This window comes from Vespula pensylvanica, chromosome 3, assembly GCF_014466175.1.
Source record: "Vespula pensylvanica isolate Volc-1 chromosome 3, ASM1446617v1, whole genome shotgun sequence".
Taxonomy (NCBI): domain Eukaryota; kingdom Metazoa; phylum Arthropoda; class Insecta; order Hymenoptera; family Vespidae; genus Vespula; species Vespula pensylvanica.
This window is the reverse complement of record NC_057687.1, coordinates 1,280,248-1,304,342: the sequence shown is the minus strand read 5'-3', so window position 1 is coordinate 1,304,342 and position 24,095 is coordinate 1,280,248. Positions and strand designations below refer to the sequence as shown.

The 24,095-nt window shown below is 38.2% G+C and overlaps 1 protein-coding gene across 10 annotated transcripts in view; it reads right to left on the bottom strand.

Moving 5' to 3' along the window:
- The window catches only part of LOC122627550 (teneurin-m), a 674,747-nt gene that overhangs the window by 244,870 nt on the left and 405,782 nt on the right, over positions 1 to 24,095 (bottom strand). For 2 of the 10 annotated variants that reach the window (XM_043808720.1, XM_043808722.1), the window contains exon 1: positions 11,693 to 12,197. The exons of the other annotated variants lie outside the window; for them this stretch is intronic. In XM_043808720.1, the coding sequence (XP_043664655.1) occupies positions 11,693 to 11,705 (13 nt within the window). In that variant the 5' untranslated portion in view covers positions 11,706 to 12,197. Of the gene's footprint in view, positions 1 to 11,692; positions 12,198 to 24,095 lie in introns of those variants that run through there. 10 annotated transcript variants of the gene reach the window in all.

The following is a 24,095-nucleotide window of genomic DNA, read 5'->3' as shown; positions in this document are numbered from 1 at the left end:
TCTTGGTCTTCCTGCATTTCTCTTTTTTTTTTTTTCTTTTTCTACCTCTGGTATTTTTTTTCTCTCGTTGGTCCTTTTTATAGAAACGCTAAATTTTCCCAGAGTGCGTGAGGTGAAAGGATATCAAGATAGTTTCGAACGACCTCTGAACGACCTCGGAATTACGCGTTCTCGAAAACGCGCGAATGGCCGAAGCTTTCGGCAATATCTCAAGTTTCGCGAGAAGTAAATCGAGGTAAATCCCCGATTCTCTCTTTCTTTCCTTTTCTCTCTTTGTCTCTCTTTTCCTTTCTACCTTTTCTGTTCATTTTTTATCTTTTTTATGGTTCGGTCATCGATACGTTTGAAAATGTTGAATCCTTTGCTTCGTGCTCGTAGAATAAAAATAAGTCTTAAAAAAAGTAGCAGTCGATCGATCGAAAGCGACGTTAATAAATGTAATTATATCGGTACGTCCTCAATCGAAGATCAATATTCGATCGCGAAATTAACAAAAGATCGACATAAAATCGGATTTATATCAATCAATCTCTTTTATCACCGAAGCTTTCATTTCGATTTCGTCACGATTATCAAAACTCGATGTCGATCCAATTAATCGAGAAAGGACTTCTCTCTGTGGATTTAAAAAAGAAAAAAAAAAAAAAAAAAAGAAGAAAAGAGATTGAAGAGAAAAAGAAAAAAGAAGGAAAAAGAAAAATGTCGAGCGATCAATCAAGAGATTATTAAAAATATAGAATGAAGTATAAGGGCAAAGTAGTTAGTTGATAACGTTTGCGATAGTCAACGAGGAAATCATCTTTTGAGAATTGTTCGAGTTCGAAGTTAAAGAGAAAAAAAAAGAGAGAACTAAGAGAGGATCCTACCGGAAATGATGCGTAGGATGTCGAGGAGAAGAGAAGAAAGGATCTTCCTCCTGCTGGGAACAAAACACGACGGAGATTTATTAAACGAGTCCTCCAACGTGAAAGAGAGAAAAAGAGAAAGAGAGGTATACATATATATATATATATATACATAGCAAAAGAAAGAGAGAGAGAGAGAGAGAGAGAGAGAGAAAGAGAGAAAGATGAACAGAGAAGACAACGAGGGTAGATACTAGAATAAACAATAAATTCAGGTTTAAGAAAACATAGGGAGAGAAAGGACGAAGATGAGAGTAGGAGGGTTTGGTCCAAGGAGTCTCGTCGGATGTAATTTCGAGACGCATAGTACCCAAGGATGGATCCAAAGCGGACGACTGTAACCGGCACACACCGCAGCATCCAACCTTAATCCTAACGTGCTTAAGGTGATTTGTGACGGCAGAACGAAGGCCTTAAAGAGTCTCTCGTTATCTGACCGCACTGTGAGCGCACTGAATCACCGATGAATCGCGAAAGGAAAATCACTAGGTAGAAAATCGAAGATTTCCTCTTGGCTCGAGCTTTCCTTTTTTTGTTTCTTCTTTTCGACAAATTTTCTTTTGGTAATTACAGAGTAAATTCAGAAAGTGATGGAATGGTTAAATTTTTTTTTGTGGATAATAAATCAATCGTCGTTTATTTTTAAATTGTTGATTATTTTGTTGTTAGTTTTAGTCGTTCGTTCGCTTAACGCGTTCTTCTTCATTCCTCTTTCTGTTTCTCTTTAATCCTATCTCCTTTTTCCATTTTCTTTCACGAAGGTAGGAAACTTTTAGCGAAAGTATGACGCACGACTTCCGTGACAAATCTCGAAATATTAATACCGATGAATAATTGCAGGACCCTCGTTGACTCCTCGTACTATGAATTTCCGTTTGTAAATTTTTAATTAGAGAAAGGAAATTTAGTCGACCGATAAAAAGGGGTAACTCGTATCTCTTTCTTTTGCCCTTCCTCGTTCTCCTTAAGTAAATACAACGATTTACTACTTCAAAAAACTCTTTCTATTATTCCGAAACGAGTTTTACTCGATCGCATAAAATTATATAACTGCAAAACAAGTTTCTTTTACTTCTACGATTATAATCATAACGACGAAACAAACTAGAAAAATATATTAGATTCTACGCTTTGTTCCATTTCGGAATTACACGTTGTACTTACTTTCGAACGATATCTTTTTTTTATTCCCCTCTGCCCAAGTTTTTTTTCTTTATTTCAAAGTTATCCTATAGTTCAAACAGTCGTAGAAACTTTTCACCACTACCCATCCTATCATATCTATCGCATTTAGAGTCCAACTTCTTTTCCTTTTATTTTGTCGTTGCAATGGAACGCATAGATATACAAACATCTATGGAATAGTACGTATCGTGCGTACATATGTCGAGAGAAAGAAAACTTTCAACTTCGACGAGCGTCTCTTCTTATCCCCTAAACTTCGTTAAGAAACCATCCTCGAGCAACACGCACGATGGAAGCTTAAGAGACGTTTTTCTTAACGAAACAAAAAGAAGAACAAAAAAAGAAGAAGAAGAAGAAGAAGAAGAAAAATAAGAAAGAAAGGAAATCTGTAAAACGATGAAGAAACTTTGAAGGATAGATCGAAGCGATCGAAGGGTGAGTGTATTTAACGAACGATGCATGAAATTCGTCTCGATAGTTCGATAACGCTCGGTGAAAAGTCCACGCTCGTTGATAACACTAGCGATGGAATAGGGTGGTCAGGTGTGTATGTAGGCAAGAGGTGCTGGACGCAGGAGGGTGACTGGTCAGAGGGCGTAACACGGGTTACGCCAGGCTATACATTACGAGCTTTAGTAGGGTTTAGCCGTCGCTGTATACCGTGTCGCGGTCACCATTTCGAACCGCCTATACACACGCATGTATTCAAAGAGATAGGCTGACGCTTATGTATGTATATATGTAATGTATGTATGTATGTAGCACGTACTCTCGCTTTACGTTGATTCGTTAACGTGAGTGTGTATCGATGCAAGCGAGTGTGATTCGTGCCACCGTAGAACGTGCGCTTCGGATAGAGAGTTAGAGAGAGAGAGAGAGAGAGAGAGAAAGAGGGTAGCTCGTATTCGTAACGTAGATATACGTACGTCCGTGCACGCTGCTCGTAACGAACCGTAGCGTGACTTAGAATATATATGTGTATGTACAGGTTGTATCGACGCCAGTATAAGCCGGGCTTTGGCCGGTAGCTTGTAGTCTAACTTACTCTCCGTTTCGAGACCCTCTCTCTATCTCTGTCACTCCGCTTCTCTTACTCTCTTGGTGTGACATCCGACCTCAGCCAGTCGAGATGATAACGTCTATCAGTCGTATCAAACCATACAGGAATACAGTAGAATGGAGACAGTGAAATTACTAAGACGTTCTCTTCCGAGATAGACGAATTAATTTGTCACGAAATTAAATGAGATTTTATTCATTTTCCTAACGCACTTCTAATTTGATTCAATTTTACATGATATTGATACGAACGGGTTCCGTTAATAGAGAGAATTTGGGTGGCTGTATTTTCATTTCTCTTTTCTTCGTTATTGAGATTTATCTTTATAAAGATCGATGAAAACAATGTCAAATGGTATCGATGCATTTCTAAGTACGATTCGTTTAACAGTTTGAGAATAGTTCTGCGAAAGTGTAACGCTTCAAATAAGCAGTTGGAAAATACGTTGTTCTCTCTCTCTCTCTTTCTATCTTTTTTTTTTCTTCTTCTCTTTTCTTGCTTTCTCTCTTTCTACGAATGCATCGATAAAACTTTGAGAAACGATCAAGTCGAACTCTTTCTCTATCTCATTTCTCCCTCCTTCTCTCTCTCTCTCTCTTTCTCTCTGTTTCTTTTTTTTTTCTTTTCCTCTTCCAGCCTCTTTTTTCTCCTTATTCTCGTGGCGGAAAGTAAAGTTAATGCCCAACAGTTAAGAAACTTTTCTCTTCTCGCGCAGTTAACTTCCGTGACAATTTGATGCAACACATTTATCGAACGGCGGGTGGAAAGAAAGTTACGATACTTTATAAGTTATTGTGCCGAGGAAAAGTCTCTTCTTCCTTTTCTTAGCTGATACACGCCTGATGTGTTTTCTTTGTCGCACGAAATTCTCTTTTGTGAGTCGTGTAAGTACTTACTTACTCTACAGTAAAAGGCGATTTGTGATTTGCGAAACGAGCCTTTATATGTTCTCTTGTAACGATACGCTGTAACATGTCTTTTCTTTCTAATACACACACAAAGATATATATATATATATTAACTATGTATACGTACGCGTAGAGATATTTAAAGATATTTAAGCGGATGAAAATTCAAAATGATTATACTCCCTTTCCACGAGAACTTCCTCAAACTTTCAAATGCATTTTCTAATTCCACTATTACCATTCCATAGCAATAATAACGAACAAATCGTATCTAAAATTATAATAAACGATACAACGAGTTGCCTTTTCCCGAACATCCTATTCGTTTCTCCCATAAAATTACAAAAGTGTTCCCCTTAAAATTGTAACTTTGGTTTATATATAACTTGCAATGTATAACACAGTACGTACGACTATAGTCGTTCACGTTTCAAGCTTCGTTTAGTCAAGTTCTCTTTGTAGTCTACTGCTAGATCAAGAAAGGACGAGTAGAATCTAAAGAGAAGAGAATAACGATAGTAGTATTAGAGGAAGAAGAGGAAGAAGAAAAGCAGAAGAAGATGAAGAAGAAGAAGAAGAAGAAGAAGAAGAAGAAGAAGAAGAAGAAGAAGATGGGGAACGTAAATGCATCTCACCTCTTGCACGTATATAAGTTAACGTAGCAGTAGCAATACCAACGCGTCTTTCTCGTCCGACAGGTGCTACTTTTCGCGCTTTTAACAAATTAAAGCCGCGAGACAAAGAGGGACGCTTTCCGCAGTGAAAACAGCCGTGGGGATATAAAGGAAGAAAGAACGTCATATATATATATATATATATATATATATATATATATATATAAGAGAGAGAAAGAGAGAGAGAGAGAGAGATAGAATGAGAACGACATAGAAGAGAAAGAAGAAAGAAATAGAAGAAGGTAGAATCAAGGAGGAGTGATAAAAAAAAAAAACCGTGTAGAGAGAATCGGATGCTGCGCAGCATTCGAGATCGAGAAGGATGAAAATAAAGAGGAAAACTGAGACGTCAGGCCATTCTCTTTCTCGCTTCCACGCTTCCACAGAACCACTTCGCTATTATACTGATTACATTTTCAAATGCGCCTACCCTTCGTCTTTTCTCTCAAACCCCTTTCTTCTTCTTCTTCTTCTTCTCTCTCTCTCTCTCTCTCTCTCTCTCTCTCTCTCTATCTCTCTCTCTCTCTCTCTCTTTTTCTTTCTCTTTATCTTTCTATATCTTTCCCTCTTTTTCTCTCTTTCCATTTTTCTCTAGTCGTCCACTCTTAAAGTCTATGATTCTTCAACCTTCTTCTTTTTCTTCTTCTTTTTCTTCTTCTCTTTTTTTCTTTTCTTAGATCCAGCATTTTAGGCATAGCTTCGCATAACTGTAGATTTTATGACACTTCTCGTATTTCCTTCATATTCTTTTCGATTCCAAGTTTCGAGAAAACTTCTTTTCGCTCTCTCTCTCTCTCTCTCTCTCTCTCTCTCTCTCTTTCTCTCTCTCTTTCTCTCTTTTTCTCGTTTTTTATTTAGTTTATCTATGCACTTTCGTTTTCAGTTATTTAAATGTATACAAATACGAGTAAGACGTATATAATTATAGTGTAAAATACTTTTCCTTGCCATTTTATTTTTCTTTCTTTTTTATTTATCTATTTATCTTTATTTTGTTACTCCATTTATCTTTATTTATCTATCGACTATATTTTCATTTATTATTCGAAAATTATTATCCGACGTTGCGAAGGATTAAAAACAAAGAGGAGAGAAACAGAGTCTGTAAAATCTGTTACATCGACGCTTCGTATTTTCGCAATTTATCGTAGCCCGGAAATCAAAAAGAAAAAAAAAAGAGAGAGAGAGAGAGAAAAAAAGGAAAATTGCAACTTTGAGAGCAAAAAAAAAAATGGTTAATCGATCGTTTCTCGTTCTCTTCCTTCTTTTTTTCTTCTTTCTTCGAAAATACGTCGAAATATTCTAAATGATTGTGATGCTTTTGATTTTGATTGTCTTTGATGATCCTTTTTTTTCTTTAAAAATACGTCGAAATATTCTAATTTCGATTTATTGCGATCTTTCGAACGATCAACAATTGTTTACGACGAAAGTGTTGTTTACATTGTATAGGATAATAACAGAGAGATGATAAACAAGTTTTAATAATTAATAAAATACAAATACAGAAGTGTGTCATTCGATCAAAAGTTTCTCGCTTCCCTTTCATTTTCCTTACATCGATCGTCTCTTTTTAAGGGCTTTCAATGATCCAACAAAAGGGAGCTGAGACCCGTTGCACGCGACACGGCACGTGTGACTCGTTCGTTCGCACGAATATATACGTATATACATAGTGAGTGAAGGATTTAAATGGGAACACTTAAATGGCTTGATTACTTATTGGCATACAATAGTATATTTTACAAAAAGAAAATTTACATTAATTTAAACACGTGAAAAGAAACGACGTAAATATATCTAATAACAAATAAAAATTATCTTTCAGACATCATTTACTATTTCGTTTATATTATAAAAAATAATAAAAAATAATCGAACATTTCCATTGAAATAGTTTATCCTTTATACCTAACTACGTTCATACATACTTATCAATTATTCGTTAATTCTTATCAATTGTTCCTCGATTAATCGATATCAAGAACGTCGATACGTAATTAATGCTTAACGAGCAAATCGTTTCAGACAATTATAACAATGGAAGTAAAATTAGTTTCATAGACGAGATTATATCAGTTATGAACGTAAGCTATGTACAATATATATATATATATATATACATACATACATACACACATACATACATATATATATATATATATATATATATATATGGTATGCTAGCAATTTCGAGATCTGAACCGCAAAAGACACGATTTCGTTTGGTATTATAAACGTTTCGCGATTCGGGTTAGTAGTCCGTGTGCAAAGCTGATCGATCGACCGGAACTTCCCGCATTCGGGATAAATCCGTATTCTATAATATTTCGAGCGTGTTGTGCGATGGCGCGCGTATACATACATACATAGATAGTAGTAGCAAAGTATTCAACTGATAAGTTCGATCGATAACAAACGAACGGACGAACAACGGATGATTTAATTATTTTTATCATTCGCTTTGGACCACTTTGAATGTCGCTATCATGAATATAACTATTATTCATTCGAATTCGAGAATTATTTGTCGAAACGGAAGATCGGAGTAAATAGACACATATTCTTCGATTAATTTACGTCTCCTTCTCTCTCTCTCTCTCTCTCTCTCTCTTTCTTTTTCTATCTTTTTTCTTTTTCTTTCAACTTTGAGATTCATTGACGAACCACGTACTACAAAGGGGTCTTTGTAAGGTACAGGAGTACGCGATGCAATAACCGCGATAAAACCAATTTTAATTTTCGTACTCGTGCGTGCACACACACACACACACACACACACATACATACACACACAAATATATACGTTCAATAGCAACGATAGTAAAAGGAGGAAGAAACATGTTCCTATTACTCATAATCACGAAGAGATATTCAATCACGCAATACTTGTACGTTGCATCTATAAATATTATGTACGATGAGAGTAGAGAACTCTCTCCTAAGGAATAATACGGGCCTGTTCACACTTTGCTTGGTGATTCATACGACGTGAATCGAATAATATACGTATCTTTCGTTTGAAGAAGACGATTGCCGTTTCTATCCACGCGATTCCAACTTATTCGAAAGTATAATTCGCGTATCTATGTAACTACTTTCGTTTAACATTCCTTCTTCATCGTTAGAACTCTAAGAACATGGAGAATAAAATTAGCGATGGAAAGACAATCAATCGGTGGTACGATGTACACGCGTCGAACGCATACGAACAATCTTCGTGCATGCCGATCGTATCAACGTTGGCGGCGTGGTTCGGTCGTCGACCGAGCAAGAAGAGGAGTTAAGTATTTTTAATAGGCGGCTCGAGGCAAAAGGAGGAACGTTACCACTCTCGTATTCACCGAACCGTTCTCCATCAACTGCAATTGATTGCCTCTCTACCGAGAAGCTAATCGCTGCCATTTGTCGTCGTCGGTTTCGAGACTTCGAGAGACGTCTCCAAGGAGGAATAGATTTCAATCGTCTTAGAGTCTATCTTATCGGATCGCTCGCGAATTCCGTACAATTTTCTTTTTCTTACTTTCTTTTTCTATTTTCTATTTTCTATTTCGTTCCTCGTTGTCGTCGTCGTTGTCATTGTCGTTGTCGTTGTCGTTGTCGTTTTAATTTTAGTTCTACGAGCTAAAGCAAGCTCGCGAGAGTACAAAGGCAAGGAATCGAAAGTGCATTTAACGAAGACGAATCGAACGACGTTATATCGCGAGTAAAGTCCAAGAGAATAAGTCGACTTTAACTACACGTGAGTTTCTCTACTCGATTACTAATTTTAAACGCGCCTTTACGCCTTAAACGCGTTTAAGAGAGACTCTATTCATTCGTAGAAAATATATCCCTTTAAAGTATTCTACTGCGAGGGAGAAAGAAATAAATCATGCGACGGCGCCAATGCTTTTAGCCGATAATAATGACGACCCTACGAAAATCGAGTTCTACTTTATTATTCGCACTTGGAACACGCTCGATACGTTATTACGAAGTTAATCGCGTTTCGACCTACATATCGCGCTCATTGCATATTCTCTTTCTCTCTCTTTCGTCTCTATCTATCTCTCCCTCTCTCTCTCTCTTTCTCTCTCTCTCTCTCTTTTTCTCTTCATCATTTTTACCTCGCTAAATTAAAATAATATATTCCAGAGCAGTGTAAAACAGCGACGGGATGACCTTTTAGCCGCCGTAATTAACGAGGGGAAAGTAATTTTAGGAAAGGGCCGGCCATTTTTGTTGAGAAGAGAGCGATCGAGCGACTCTTTTATAAATGAAAAGTATGAAAAAAATTCTGTCGTAGATTAACTTAATTTATCGTAACTTTACATGTCGAATCTGATTTAAACGAGATAGATCATATTTTTTTTCAGTGTGTCTATTTTTAAGAAAAATTACGATGCGTCGAATGATCGATCCGTTAGATGTATCAATATTAAGAAATTAACGAAAAAAGATCCTTTTCTTTTTTTTTGTTTTTTTTTTTTTTTTTAAACCAACATCGAAAATAACGTAAATGGTTAAGGTATAAAACTAATAATGCATATGACTAAATCGAATCTCATAAAAATGTCGATTCTATGACCGCAACGGAAGAGCTGTGTCGCTACATTGGTGACTGCAATTTCGTCGCGCCACGACACGTTGTCCATTACGACTTTCAAGGGAAAATGAGAGTTTATGGGTAATTCTCCCCACTCTCTTTATCCTTCTCTCTCTCTATCTCTATCTCTCTCTCTCTCTCTCTCTCTCTTACACAGACCAATGATGGTACCATTCGCGTACGTGACAGTGGCTCTTAATGCCGATGAATCTCTCTCGAAAGCCGACACACCCTGAAGCGTACGTTCTATACCAACACAAACTTATATATATATATATATATATATATGTATGTATGTATGTATGTATGTATGTATGTATGTGTGTGTATGTGTGTATCTATGTATGTATAAATCTATATATGTATATGTATAGTATATAAGTATATCGTATTATTACCTACACCATGTCAACGAACTTCGCCTTTCTCCTTTTGCGTCCCAAGAGAGAAGAGCACGTGTCATTATTTTCGCGCAACTATTTTCGTAAGGTCGCAGAACTGCGAGGACACGTGCGACACGTCGACATTCGAGAAACGTGCCACTATTGCTATGTTTTTTCTTTTCTTTTCCTTTTTTTCTTCCCTTGCTCCCCCGCAAAGGAAAAGTGAAAAAAATATCCGAACTTTTTTCGTTTGTTTCCTTTAAAATGATCCAAAAATAACGATCTCCAAGTCAGATCCCTCTTATTTTGCTTTCGGATTCTAAATTAAAAGCGTTAAAGAGGGAAACATAAAAGTGTTAGTTATTGTTTCTTGATTCGCACGTATTCCTTTTTTGTTTTTGTTTCTTCTTCTTTTTTATCTTTTTTTTTTTGTTTTCTTCGCCATCGTAGTATTTTCAGTTTTGTGAATTTATGTATGAGAGAAAAAGAGAGAGAGAGAGAGAGAGAGAGAGAGAGAGAAGAGAAGAAGAGAGAACATTGTTTATTTTGAAGAACCGACCATAGATTTCCAGGCATTAATTAACGCCCGATACGTTATCGTTTCGCGAATTCAATCGGGCTGAAAACGTTTGTTTCACGATTAAATTGAAATTCCAAAACCGAGGCCACGTCATGCAGTACGTGTGTGCTTTCACGAATCTCGAAAGAAATTAAAGCACGAGATACGACAGATGAAGTTATGGCAACGAAGCGTGAAGTATCGATAGTGACTGTCGAAGAACAAAAAAAAAAAAAAAAGAAAAAGAAGAAAAAGAAAGAAAGGAAAAAATAAAAATAGAAATAGATCGAAGAAGAGAATAGGGTTAATTCTAGAAATAATTAAAATTCCAAAAGGGAAAGTTCCGATCAATGGTTCCTTTGACCTCGTGCGTTTCAATATCGTCGTATAATTATCGCGTGAGATAATAACTTCGAGGAGTATTCGTTCGTGCGAAAGGAAAGAAAAGCTTAAGAAGAATGAAAGAGGAATGAATTAGAAGGAATTTTCGCAATTGGTACAAATGTTGGAAAGAAATATGAAAAAAAGAAAAGGAGCAATAAAAAAAGAAAACAGCAGAGAATAACGTTTCTCGATTTACGCGTTCGCGAATCGATGGGGGATGTGAACTGGTCAACGAAAGGAAAAAAAAAGGAAAAGAAAATAAAAATAAAAAAAAATATATATATATATAAAAGAGCTCAACGAGTTGTACGTGACTTTCCGTTGAAATTCTCCCATACGAATAAAACATCTCGCGCCGTAAAATCAGACCGAACATAGGCTACCAGTCGACACAACTTGACCATTCAATGAAAAACGTGTCTCGATCGCATGACATCAGAATTCAAAATCGAGAGGAAATAAAACATGAATGTACGCATGAATATTTGTTTACGAAAAGATCCGATTGTATTCATTTTTAATAAAGATTTCAATAATAATCATAAAATAATTATTATGCAAAGGATAATACGAGCCCTTCGATAAGACTTTCAACTCGATCGAAGAGGACCTATTGTCCTATCGAAAGAAGATATAATAACAAAGAAGAAGAAGAAAAAAAAGAAACACAAATACCAAATAATCCTTACTTTTTTATCACTTTTTATCGAAATTTAAATATAATCGAGGGAGTAATAAAAAACGAAGAGATACATAGATCTGCTCTTCCGTGAGAGTATAAACGAAGAAACAGGAAAACACGAAGGGTTTAGCGAGAGTGGGTCGTGTTTATACCCGGCGGATACCTTGGGTGCATCGTTCGTCCCGGTCAAACGTTGGGCGTGGTGGGGAGATCAAAAAGGGCACGCGAGGAGACTCGACAGAATTCGACTAGCCACGACCGATCGAGGATCATCACCTATCTCGAAATTGTCTAACACAAAAGTTAACAAAAGAAACTAATCGTAAGAAAAATATACCGATTAAAAAAAAGAAATAATTCTCACCTGATTGGTACATCTACGATGGTCTATGCCAATAGCTCGAACAGTTGGCTCTATCATTGCACAAGAGAGCACTGGCACGAACACTCTTAAATCACCATCATTCGCTGCCCATCAGCACTGATCCTTCAGCCGCTTGCTTCTTCTCTTTTTCTCTTGTTCTCTTTGTATGTATCTTTCTCTCTCTCTCTCTCTCTCTTCCTTCCTCTCTCCTTCTCTATCTTTCTCTCTATCTCTCTCTTTCTCTCTCTCTTCTATTCCTCTTCTTTCTAGAGTGATCTCTCACGCACTATTCACAATCTCTCCTTCGAGTATCCAGAAAGGGACGATCAAACGTGTGATTGAAGGAACAACACACCGGCATACACACACGCAAAAACTCCTTCACTTTTCTCCCTTACTCTCCTCCTTTATTCATCCTTTAGAGAAAAGGAAAAGGGCCGACGAAAAAAAGATGATAAAGAAGAAACCGAGGAAACAGAAAGAAAAAGAAAAAAAAAAAAAAGAAAAGCAAGGAGGAGAAGAAGAACAAGAGAAAAAGAAAGAACAACAACAACAACAACCACGACGATAACAATAACAACAACAACAACAACAACAACAACAAAAAGAAAAAAGAAGAAAAAATTAGGCAAGCTCGAGCCGAGATAGACGGATCGAAGTTGTTCCTTGGCACTGAGTATATAAAAAAGGAAACGAGTTTCAGAGTCCCGTTCAGGGTTGAATAAGAGGGACGACGATAGTCCGTCGACTGCACCCAGTTTTCGAAGGGGTGGTCACCACCGGATACCAAACGGATAGAGAGAGACGAGTAGGTAACAGTTGGAAGGTAACAGTGACGACGAATAGATAGAGACAAAATGGTATATGTACGTTGACCTGTACAAGGAGAAAGGGTGAGAGAGGAGGTGTGTGTGATAGTGACAAAACGCGATTAGAGACGGCACGAGATAGACGTTCGCGGATCGGGAGCTGGCACTGCACTGACTCCGGCCTCCTCGTTCGACCCGAGTCCGCGGCACTTACTCCCGTGCGGCGCATGCGTGTTTCAACATGGCGACGTTTGCGCCGTCGTCGACGTCGTCGTCGTCGTCGTCGTCGTCGTCGTCGTCGTCGTCGTCGTCGTTGTCATCGTCGTCGTCGTCATTGTCATTGTCATCGTCATCTTCGTCGATCATAATCGTCGACGTTCTCGTAGTCCTTCTTGTAGCACTTCGTAGTCCTCTTCTTGTCCTCATCGTCTTCGTCGTCGTTCTCTTTCTCTTTCTCTCTTTCTCTTCTATACGAAGAGAATTACCCTTTCTTCTCTCCCTTCGATCCTCTCTCTCTCTCTCTCTCTCTCTCTCTCTCTCTCTGTCTCTCTCTGTTCTTCTATCTTGCTTTCTCGAGGAAGACTTCGCTTAACGGTGAAACGAGAACGCACGCACGCGCGAGCTTCATCCCCTAAATCGCCCCCGTTCTTCTCTCCGGTCCTACCGCCCCACCCCTTTTCGCTCTTCCCATCTCTACAGCATACAGTACGGAGAACACGGACGTTGGCATGTGCAGAGAGTATGATGGAGAGGATCGAGAGATTCGCCAAAGTCAAACGATCTACTTCGACTTCGTTAGGAATAGAATCATATTGGACGGTTCTTGTTCTTGATTGTTACTGTGATTTCTCTTTTTTTCTTCTCTGTCTGTCTGTCTGTCTGTCTGTCTGTCTGTTTGTCTGTCTTTCTGTCTGCTTTTTTCCCTTTTTGTAATCTATCAAGAGTTAGAACGTTGTCGTATCATTTTCATGTATAACGATGATTACTGTATATCGATCTCGATATTAGATTTTATTTTTTTAAAAATTTGTAGTATATTTCTGTAAGCATTTGAATGAAAATAATTGTCCAATCGCTTTTGAAAGAATTAACGTTTATATAAATTTGACGATTTAATTCATGAAAAATTGAAAATACGAAGAATTAACGAACGTATTCAAATTATAGGAGTTTGTAGAAATTAAAAAAAAAAAAAATCTGTTCGATTTAGAAAATTACGAAGTGTGTAGATCTCACATTGAAAGTAAAATTCCAACGATCTCATCCTTTTGAAATTATCGTTTGGTGTTACATCGAATTAAGCGAGAGTGAGAAATACGAGAGGAATCGACGCCTTTTGGAAAAGTAGGGACAATGAAAATAATTGAAATACAAGGGACGAAGACTCGAATTTCCGGGTTGAAAAAAGGCAAATTATCGTCGTCGTATCTTTTTGTGATTCGTTGATGCGACGATGCGGAGAACGGTCCTTCTTATTTCGGTTTGGAGCCGTTGTCGGGATGGTACAAACGTTGCACAGCCAAATCGTAGGTCTTCCAACGAATTTGGCGTCGATTCAGAAGTTCGCGGGTGGATGAACGTCCAAATTCTCTCTCTCTCTCTCTCTCTTTCTTTCTTTTGAATACTTTGAGTCTCACGGTATATACGAATGCGGATATTCGATTCGACTGTGCACAGTACGAAGGATATTATGCAACCATTTTACGAACCGAGAATTAAAAGAATATAAACATAAACGTATGGTCTCGCGAGTGAACTGGTTAATAATACTAAAAAAAAAAAAAAAAAAAAAAAAAAAAAAAAAGAAATAACAAGAAGAAGAAGAAGAAAAGAACTAACGAAACAAAACCAAAACAAAAAGGAAAACAAAAACGAGGATAAAAGAAAGAAGGAAAGAAGGAAAGGAGATTAAAAAAAGAAAATGTTTAAGTGAGGATGGGCTAAAGTGGTCATTCTATTTTCCGACATTAACGGAACGACGAAATTTCAATAAAGCCCTTAGAGATTCCGAGTAGGTAAGGAGCCGCGAGGAAAGTTTCACTTCGCCGACTCATAGCTTCGCCGTTAACCGTTCAAACGTCGCACGAACTTCGAAGACTGGCTGCACGGAGAGCGACGAGCGTAATCCTTAATTGGTTGGCGTGATTCAGTCGGTCCATTCATCTAACTAAAGCATCCTCGCCTTGGGCGAGCAAGCAGCATGTGGTGGTCACATCTCCTTTTCTCACCCTTCCTCCTTATTCACTCACACACTTTACATCTATCTGACTCTCTCTCTCTCTCTCTCTCTCTCTCTCTCTCTCTCTGTGTTTCTCTCTCTCTCTCTGTTTCTCTTTCTGTCTCTCTTTTACAAGCGTACAAGAAATATAGCCAACGGCGGTGCACGGTAGCCAGTCTCGTTTGTGCGTCGTTATAACGTGGGATCAGATAAACAAACGTGGACTTAACTCCGACTGACATAATCGTTCTCAAGAGTGAGAAAGGAAACCATCGAAGGATTCTCGTGATAGAAAGAGAGAGAAAGAAAGAGAGAGAGAGAGAGAGAGAGAGAGAGGAAAGTGTCGTGTCCAAATAGGTTGTAAACGCGCGAGCAGAGATGTCGGAGCGCGATTGGGGAAGAGGAAAAACGTAGGAAGCAGGTCGTTCGAGGAGGCTGGCGCCGAGACGATGATTGCTCGGATCAGAGGAAGGACGAAGGACGAAAGGGTGCGCTCGGACCTGGACGAGCAGATATTATTACGGACGTTCGTCCCTTCCTTTTACGTTATATACCTTCTCAAATATCTCTTTATGTATGTGTCTATATACTAGTATATTCTTTGATATATATTTATATTCGTATATTATATATATATATATATATATGTGTGTGTGTGTATGTATGTATGTATGTATGTGTCTTTCTCTGTACGTGTATATATTCTTATAAATGTGAACTCGTGTGAGCATTCTTAGACTAGGTAGGAAAAAGATAGAAAGAGAGAGGAAGAGAAAGAAAGAAAAAAAGCGACTTGATGGAACGGCGGGACGAAGATTACCCACTTTTCACCGGCTGCACGTTCCTTCGTCCTCGTTATTTCACGAACGCGAATTACTTTCCCCCCGATGAAAATGGAGAGATCGACTCGTTACACGTGCCACGGTGTAGTAACCTTCACGTCCCACCCTCTTTCTTACCACCTTCTCATCCTCATCATCGTACCTATCCCACTAGCGTTAGCGATTACTTTCGGGAACGTTTATCTTTTTCTTTTTTTTTCGTAGTGAATTGCCATTTCTATCTCTATCTATCTCTCTTTCTCTTTCTCTTTTTCTTTCTCTCTCTCTTTCTCTCTCTCTCTCGGCCTTCTTTCAAAATTTGGCTCGATAAGCACGTCCTTTGCATAATTTTACGATTCGGGGAAAAAGAATTTTTATGGACGTGAGCCTTCCTACTCCTTTGCAGAGTAATATTAATGTTATAAAAGTGTGACGTAAATATTTCTGAACGCTAGACGTAAAATTTATTCGAGTTTAAATGCGAACAGAGAGAGAGAGAGAGAGAGAGAATTTCGACACTCCTCTAATTAGATTTTCAATCAACGGATTGATTCTTTTTGGGAAAGATGAAATATATATGTATGCGTGAAAATATATCGGTGAGATATTGAATGGATGTATATTTAGAAGATATTGAACGATACGCAGTTATATATAGAATTACGATTAGAAAATATTTTTAACAGCGACGATTTCTTAAATTTTATGATTAAACATAGTAAATAGTATTCGTACGAATTTAACATGCAGGCCAATTGAATTTTATGAATGACCATAGTAAATAATATTCGTACGAATTTAACTTGAATGCCAATTAAATTTTATGAATGACCATAGTAAATAGTATTCGTACGAATTTAACACGAATGCCAATCGAATATCATGATTGTCCGTGTATAAAAAGATAATGAATATGAATTATATAAAATAAAAAATTTCTGACAAAGATCTTCTTGAAAACAAACGCTTAGCCTAAAAATATAATAAACCGTTCCTCATTAATTACACTTATGCCGATAGATAACACAAAAAACAAGTCAAACTTTATATCACGTTATATCTCCAACGAGCTCGTGCACCTGTCACATGAACAGAGACTATATGTCATAAATAAGATTATATTAGATCAAAACTTTAGTTCGTCCTTCGAAATATTCTTTTGATCCCGATTAAAGTTACAAATTTCTTTCTGCAAATGCTCATCCAGTCATGGAGTATAGAAAGGAAATAAAAAAAGTCAAGAAAAGAAAAGAAAAAAAAAAAAAGAAAAGAAAAAGAAAAAGAAAGGAGATCGACGACGTGTAGTTCGGAGCAACCAAGAGTATCAAGAAATGAAAGGAAACGAGAGAGAAAAAGAGAGAGAGAGAGAGAGAGAGAGAGAGAGAGAGAGAAGGTGGAAGGAAGAATAGCTTCCAGGCGTGCATCAAACCGGAAACGGCTCGACAAGGAAGATCTAAGATCCGTGAAGGGTTTCGCGGAAGGGTGAATAATAACGTTTGAAATTCGAGACGCGGAGTAAAACGATGTCGTGGACGAGAAGCGCGTTTGGCAAAAAGGAGAGAGTGGTAGTGAGGTAGAAAAGTATATGTACGTATATTCTGAAATGCGCATGTGTATAAGTGGGTGGAAGAAAACGGAATAGGAAATGGTAAGTGGTGGGGGTATCGTGTTCTAGTATGGTGTAGTGAAGGCAAAGGGATGTGAGAAAAAGACGCCAAGCAGGCATGAAGAGAGGGAGGGTGAAAGGGAGGTAGATAGGTAGGTAGGTAGAAAGGGTGAAAGGGTGGGAGTGAAGGGTGGCAGGCAGGCAGAAAGAAAGGAAGGAAGGAAGGAAGGAAGGAAGGAAGGAAGGAAGGAAGGAAGGAAGAAAGACAGCGAGGAGTAGGTTCAATAAAATGGAATATCTAATAAGGGACAAATGCAGCCGAGAGAAGAATAGTATATGGAGGGGGTAGTAGGAATAGGAGTGGGGATATACCTAGTTGTTCGTTTCTTCGAAGACGAAGGAAGAAAATCGTGGATTCGATGATTCAACTTCTACATATAGTATCTTCTTCTTGTTCTTGTTCTTCTTGTTCTTCTTGTTCTTCTTCATTTCTTTTTTTTTTCTTCTTCTTTCCTCTATCTATCTTAGAGAGCATCGAAGAGAGTCAAAGGTCGAAAAATACGATTGACGAGGAGAATTGTACGTATAGGTAGCGAGTATAATGCGAGTTCTTCTGTAGAAAAAGGGAGAGAGAGAGAGAGAGAGAGAGAGAGAGAGAGGAAGAGAAGGATGATATACGAGACAAACAGAACGAACACGAGTGGAAATAACGAGGAAGGAAATGGATTGAATTTTGGATTAAAAAACTAATCGTAAATCCGCTCGTTCCGGGAAAAAAGGAAGAGGACGAATGATTTTACGACCCTCCGATTTCCTATTTCGATTCCTTATCGTAATTTCGAATCGTAAGAAAGATAGGATTGCTCTTCGAGTGGCCCGTCTTAATTACCGTTTTTTCTTCGAGTTGATGTTTCTCTCTTTATCCGTATAGTATTGTTTCTTCCGGATGCTGTTAGAGGATCGCAACGTCACGGTCCAAAAGAAATCTTTTAGAACGTCATCGTTCTTTCTTCAATCGGCACTGTTAGCCAAGCAACCGAGACTTGAGAGTTCTTTGAAAGCAGTCCAAGAGAAGTAGTTTGATTTCAATTTACATATGCATCAGTGGATACTATTATCCTATCGTCCTTTCGAATCGCTCTCGAATTTAAATAAAGCTTATCTACAAATATGTAAATGCAAGTGAAAGAGAGAGAGAGAGAGAGAGAGAGAGAGGCATAGAGAGAGAGAGAGAGAGAGAGAGAGAGAGGGTCGTACACACAATGAATGCGACTTATATTTTTGTAACGAGTCGTTTTCAAGAGGTAGCCGCTATCCGGGATAGCTTGGAATTTATTAATCGAACGTCGACTCTTTTTGCCTTTATTATTAGTATTTTTCCTCTCTCTTTCTTTGTTTTTCTTCTCTTCTTCCCTTTCTTTCTTTTTTTTTTTATATTTCTTTTTTGTTATAAAAAGCTCCAAGCTGTAATCCACGAGCGAACGAAGCAAACGTCCGTTTAATTGTACTTTGATTCTGTTCCAGGACCCTGTTCGTTATCCTTCCTTTTATGTATACCCACTTTCCGATACTTTTCCGATGGTAAAAAAAAAAAAAGAAAGAAAGAGGAGAAAGAAAAGAAAAAGAAAAAAGAAAAAAGAAAAGTTGTTCCACAAACAGAGTTAATTTGTTTGATAACGATAAAATCTATCTTACGTAGTGTAACCACGAACATTTTCACGAAAGCAATAAGTAGACATCGAGGTGAACCTACGTGGAAGGTGTCGAAGATTTAAAGTGTCTTGGATGATCTCGAAGGAAAGGTAGAAAGAAATAGCAAATGGAACGAGACACGTATCTCTCTCTCTTTCTCTCTCTCTCTCTCTCTCTCTCTCTCTCCATCTCTTTCTCTCTCTTTCACTCACAATCAGTTGCAAGGTGAGTGCTATCACAGAAGGAAGATTACTCGTGGGAGGAGTATAGCGAAAGACGGTGAGAAAGGATGAGAAAGAGAGAAAGAGAGAGAGATATATGAAGATAGAAAGAGAGAGAGAGAGAGAAGAACGGAATAAAACCTCTTCGGAGTCGCGTGTATAAGATGGATGGCTCTGGCCTGAAAAACGTTCGGAACATGCGCATGCGTGTGAGAGTTTGCCTACGTCAGTGTGTTTCGTTTTCCAAGGAAGGAGTATTTCGTACCTCCGACGTATTCACCTTTCTCGATTCGGTGGATGTTAGGATGTTATCGATGACGTGGCGAATGGTTTCGCTTCGAAACCGCACGCTTATGCGACCATGGACCGAATATCGTCGAAAGATACGCGAAATATTTTTCTTCGATTTTGCCTTTCTTTGGAAAAGGACGATGTACACCTTCTATCCGAAATTTTAATCGAGAACATCGAAAGCACGCTAGCTCTCTCTCTCTCTCTCTCTCTCTCTCTCACTCCTTCATTCTATCACCGTGTTTTTGTCATAAATATTTTTCTAAGGTTAATAATAATAATAATAATAATTCTGGTAAATTCGTATCTTTATATTTGTTAAGAGAATCAATTGATGTGATAATGATTTATATCTTTGTGTTTGTTAAAAGGATCAATTGATCTGTTTGTTTTTTAATGAGGTCATTTCTTAAATGTTTAAAATATTTTATATTTTTATATGTTTGAATGGATCATATATATATATATATATATATATATATATATATATATATATATATACGTATATATGTATTTATATATATACATCAATTGATCTATTTGTTTGAATGAGATCATTTCTTAAATGTTGAAAATTTCTTAAACTTTTGTATGTTCGAACGAATCATATATACATATATACATACATACATACATAAACACACACACACACACACATATATATATATGTGAATGGTGTTTAATAAGCAATCATTATATCTGAAACACTTATTACATCACTGTCCAGTAACATAAAATAAAAATGCTAGAAACACACGCATGAGTAACTTTTCCTACTTTCGTTTCTTAACAACCAGCAAACTCTCGGTCCAATCGTATATTACATTTCTTTCGTGACATTCCTTTCCTCTACCATGATACGCAATAAAGGTGCGAAAGAAACAACAACTTTCATGGTTATCGCTCGATTAGATCGTCGAGATCGGATCCCCTCAAGCGAATAAAATTTATTCGGATCCCTCTCCCTTTCCATTCGATCTCGCGTTATTTTTTTGAATGCGCAAACACAACGAACGTTGAACGGTTTGCCGTTGGCCTCGTAAAAAATGGATACCAACGTACATTTTTCAAGCTACTCCCTTTCGTTTTTTAAACGTAAAATCCATCGAATTTCCGGCACAGGGAATATTACGATCCACTGTGGATTTCAAATTATTATGGTTGGTTAGTCCGTTTTAAAAACGAAACGCAAAGGTTTCTTAATTGTTTCGCATAAAATAGACAGATAAATTTCTCCCTGAAAAAAAATAAAACAAAACAAAACAAAACAAAACAAAACAAAACAAAACTAAAAAAAAAAAGAAAAAGAAAAATAAAAAGACAAAAAAAAAAATCCAGAGCGCGTTGAAAGAAGATAAAACGGACGGCCAAAAGAAATAAGAAAGTCGTAGCGCGTTCTGTTCCCTCTACAATTGGAAGTAAATTGCAATTTTGTCTGGCCGAATGGAATTCATGCACGTTAAATTTATGGAATAACATAGGGGATAACATAGTAATGCTATTAGAAGGAAACGCAATCCGAATGAATATGGACAATTTTCATGGAAATATTGTTTGCGGAAAAATACTGCGGCATAGTTGGAGGTGGAGGTTTACGTGTAGATAGAGGAAGAGTTAGAGGAGTAAGAGGAGGATCAAGAGGAGGAGGAGGAGGAGGAGGAGAAAGAAGAGGAGGTGGTGGAGAAGGAGGAAGAGGAGGAGGAGGAGGAGGAGGAGGAGGCTCGGCTCGACGATCAATTGCAATTTGCACACCAATATAGCTTTGGATATCGGATTTGCAAGAGGAGAAAACGATGAAACACGATCCGGCCAGCCGGTGGCAGCGAAATAAAAAGCATTCACGTTGGGTGAACATCTTTCTCTCTCTCTCTCTCTCTCTCTCTCTCTCTCTCTCTCTCTCTCTCTCTGTGTGTGTGTCTCTGTTTCTCTCTCTTTTTCTCTCTCGCACTTCGTTCTCTCACCCAACCACAATTACGCGTTGCCCTTTCGACGGGTTAAACAAATTCCCTCACGTTTTCTGAATTCCATAAGCTCGCTCTTAAGTGAAGACTCGATCGTAGAATGGAAATCGTAGAATTCGTTAGAGGATTCGAGCGTCGATGCACTTTGCACCGATTCAGAGACACGACAATAAGGACATCTCCTTCCACAAGCAATCCACTATATCTATCCTCCTTCATCTCTCTATGTATAGTCTCCTCACTGAACCCGGATATCTAACGTCGAAGTAGAAGGAGATTGAACTCGCAGGAGGAGGTAGTCGAGCCCTTCTTGGGCCTTTTGAATCTTCTCTCTCTTCCCCCTTTCTCTCTTTTTCGATCGTCCTTCTGTCTTGTATCTTGTCCTATATTGCATCTACTGAAAGCAAGAATGGCGAGGATAACGTCCTGAAATAAAAGCGAAACGATCGAGCTAGAAAGTAAGAGAGAAAAACAGAAAGAGAGAAAAATAGAGAAAGAGAAAGAGAAAGAGAGAGAGAGAGAGAGAGAGGGGGAGAAGAAAACAGGAATCGGAAGAAGAAGCAAAAGAAGAAGAAAGAGATGAAAAACTTGGAAAGAAGAAGAAGAAGAAGAAGAAGAAGAAGAGAAGAAATCGAAATGACAGAAAGAGAGAAGGAAGAAGAGGCTGGGGACGAAATAAGGAGGGAGTTGGGAGAGGGAGGATTTCGTCGAGGTTCTCGACAAGTTTTCTGCAATCGATTCGTTTGATGCGGATTCGCCATCCGCCTTCTCTATCCACCTGCGACCAAATCGAATGCTTTTCGCGAACTTGCGCAACGAAAGGAAGATCGAAAGAGAGAAAGAGAAAGAGAAAGAGAGTAAGAAAGATGGAAAAGACAGAAACAAGCACGATTCTCCCTACTTAAGAAAGTAGAAATAGACGGAGAGAGAAAGAGAGAGAGAAGTAGACTTTGCGTCGAAACTTTGTCCAACTCGAATGTTTACCGCGACTCGAATCAAGCGCAGCATCGTACTGCGCGTTTTTTTCTTTTTTTTTTTCTTTTTTCGTCGGAAGGAGCCATCCTATTTGCTAACTCACTTGAAGATCTGCCTCTGAAAATAACTAAAGACGCGCTAATTAAAAACTAAGAACGACGGGAGAAATTTACGTTTCTTCTTCTTCTTCTTTTTCTTCTTCTTCTTCTTCTTCTTTTTCTCTCTCTCTCTTTTTTTTTTTTTTTTGATCTTTACGTCTTACATCGGAATCTACATTCGTAAGTACGCGCGTTTGCGCGCGACGTACGTGTGTTTGTGTTTGTTCGTTCGCGTTTATGTTTAAACGATTGACCGTACGGGATTGAAAATGATATCAAACATCGAACAACGAGAATTTACACGCAGGAAAGATTGTAGTTTCGATCTGACGATTGGTTTGAAAATGGTATAGTTTTGCAAAAATCTATGTAAAAGTTGATCGAACGTCTCGCAATGAACGATTCGAAAATTCGATATAAACTCTGGAGAAATGTTGAAATAATTTGGTGTTAGGAACGAAGGTGATTTAGATAAATTTAATAAACATCGTTCTTGATTATTTACGAATGAATATTCGATAGTAAAGAAACATCCATTCCCAGTTTGTTATGCTTACCGGTTAAGATATACGACCTCGGGTTAAGAATCGCAGAATTCTTCGTTTACAGTAGTTTTAGCAAATATTTGGTTGTCTTGGAAAAAGACAGGAAAGAGACGCAGCCATTCGAGAGAGAGTAGTAGAAGAAGGGGAAAGTAAAAGAGGAAGAAGGAAAAAAAAGGGATTCGGGGAGCTAGCGGAAGATAGTTGGCGTGCGTGCGCGACGAGCGGAAGAGAGAGTGGAAAGAGGTTGAGGCTACTTCGTCGGAATACCAAATACCCATTTCGTTTCGCCTGACCACCTTCGAATCGGTCCAAGACTTGCAAAGGACTTCTCGAACTTAACCTACCCTGAAAAACGTACTTTTCCTTGATTTTTCCTCTCGAACGAGAGAACGTTCCTAGAGAACGAGCGTTCTTCAGAGAAACGTTTCTGTAACGTTACGAAAAGGCGTTTCATTTACTTTTCTTTTATTACCAGTTCACTCATTCCTCTTCTTCAGCACCCCTTCAGCAGCCTCTCCCTCTACGTCATCCCACGACCAATCCTACCACGAAGCTTTCTGCTGGCTATTTTGAGAGCGCGTTCAAAGAGAGCGAGTTTATAACGTTAATTACAGTTGCATTACGCGGACCAACGTTTTAACCCGATTGGTGGTTCGATATTTCATTAAGTGTACATATCGTCCCGCGTAAAACCTATTAACTACGATGGTTTGTAGCCCTTGCGTGCATCGAGAGCTTGGGAGATGAAAATTTTCGAACCGCATCTATGACGGTGATCGAAGAAATTTCGTTATAGATTTAATTTCGTTAGATATCCTTCGTAGAATAGCTTCTAACTAATTTTCTATAAGGAAGATTGAACTGCTAGGGAGGGGGTTAGAATAGAGTAGAGAAAAAAAAAGGAACAAAAGGGAAAGGAAAAGAGACAAAGAAAAGAAGGAAATAAAGAAGGAAGGAAGAAAGGGAATACAAGGCTTCTTAACAAAACAGTTTCTGATTGTCGAGTACAAATCACCGGACGGTAAACTCTATTGGGATGTCGCGACAGGGAATTGGCTGTGCAGCGATGCCTAGACTCAGCTCATACATACACACATACATACGTGTTCACCTAGACACCGAGAGAGAGAGAGAGAGAGAGAGAGAGAGAGAGAGAGAGAGAGAGA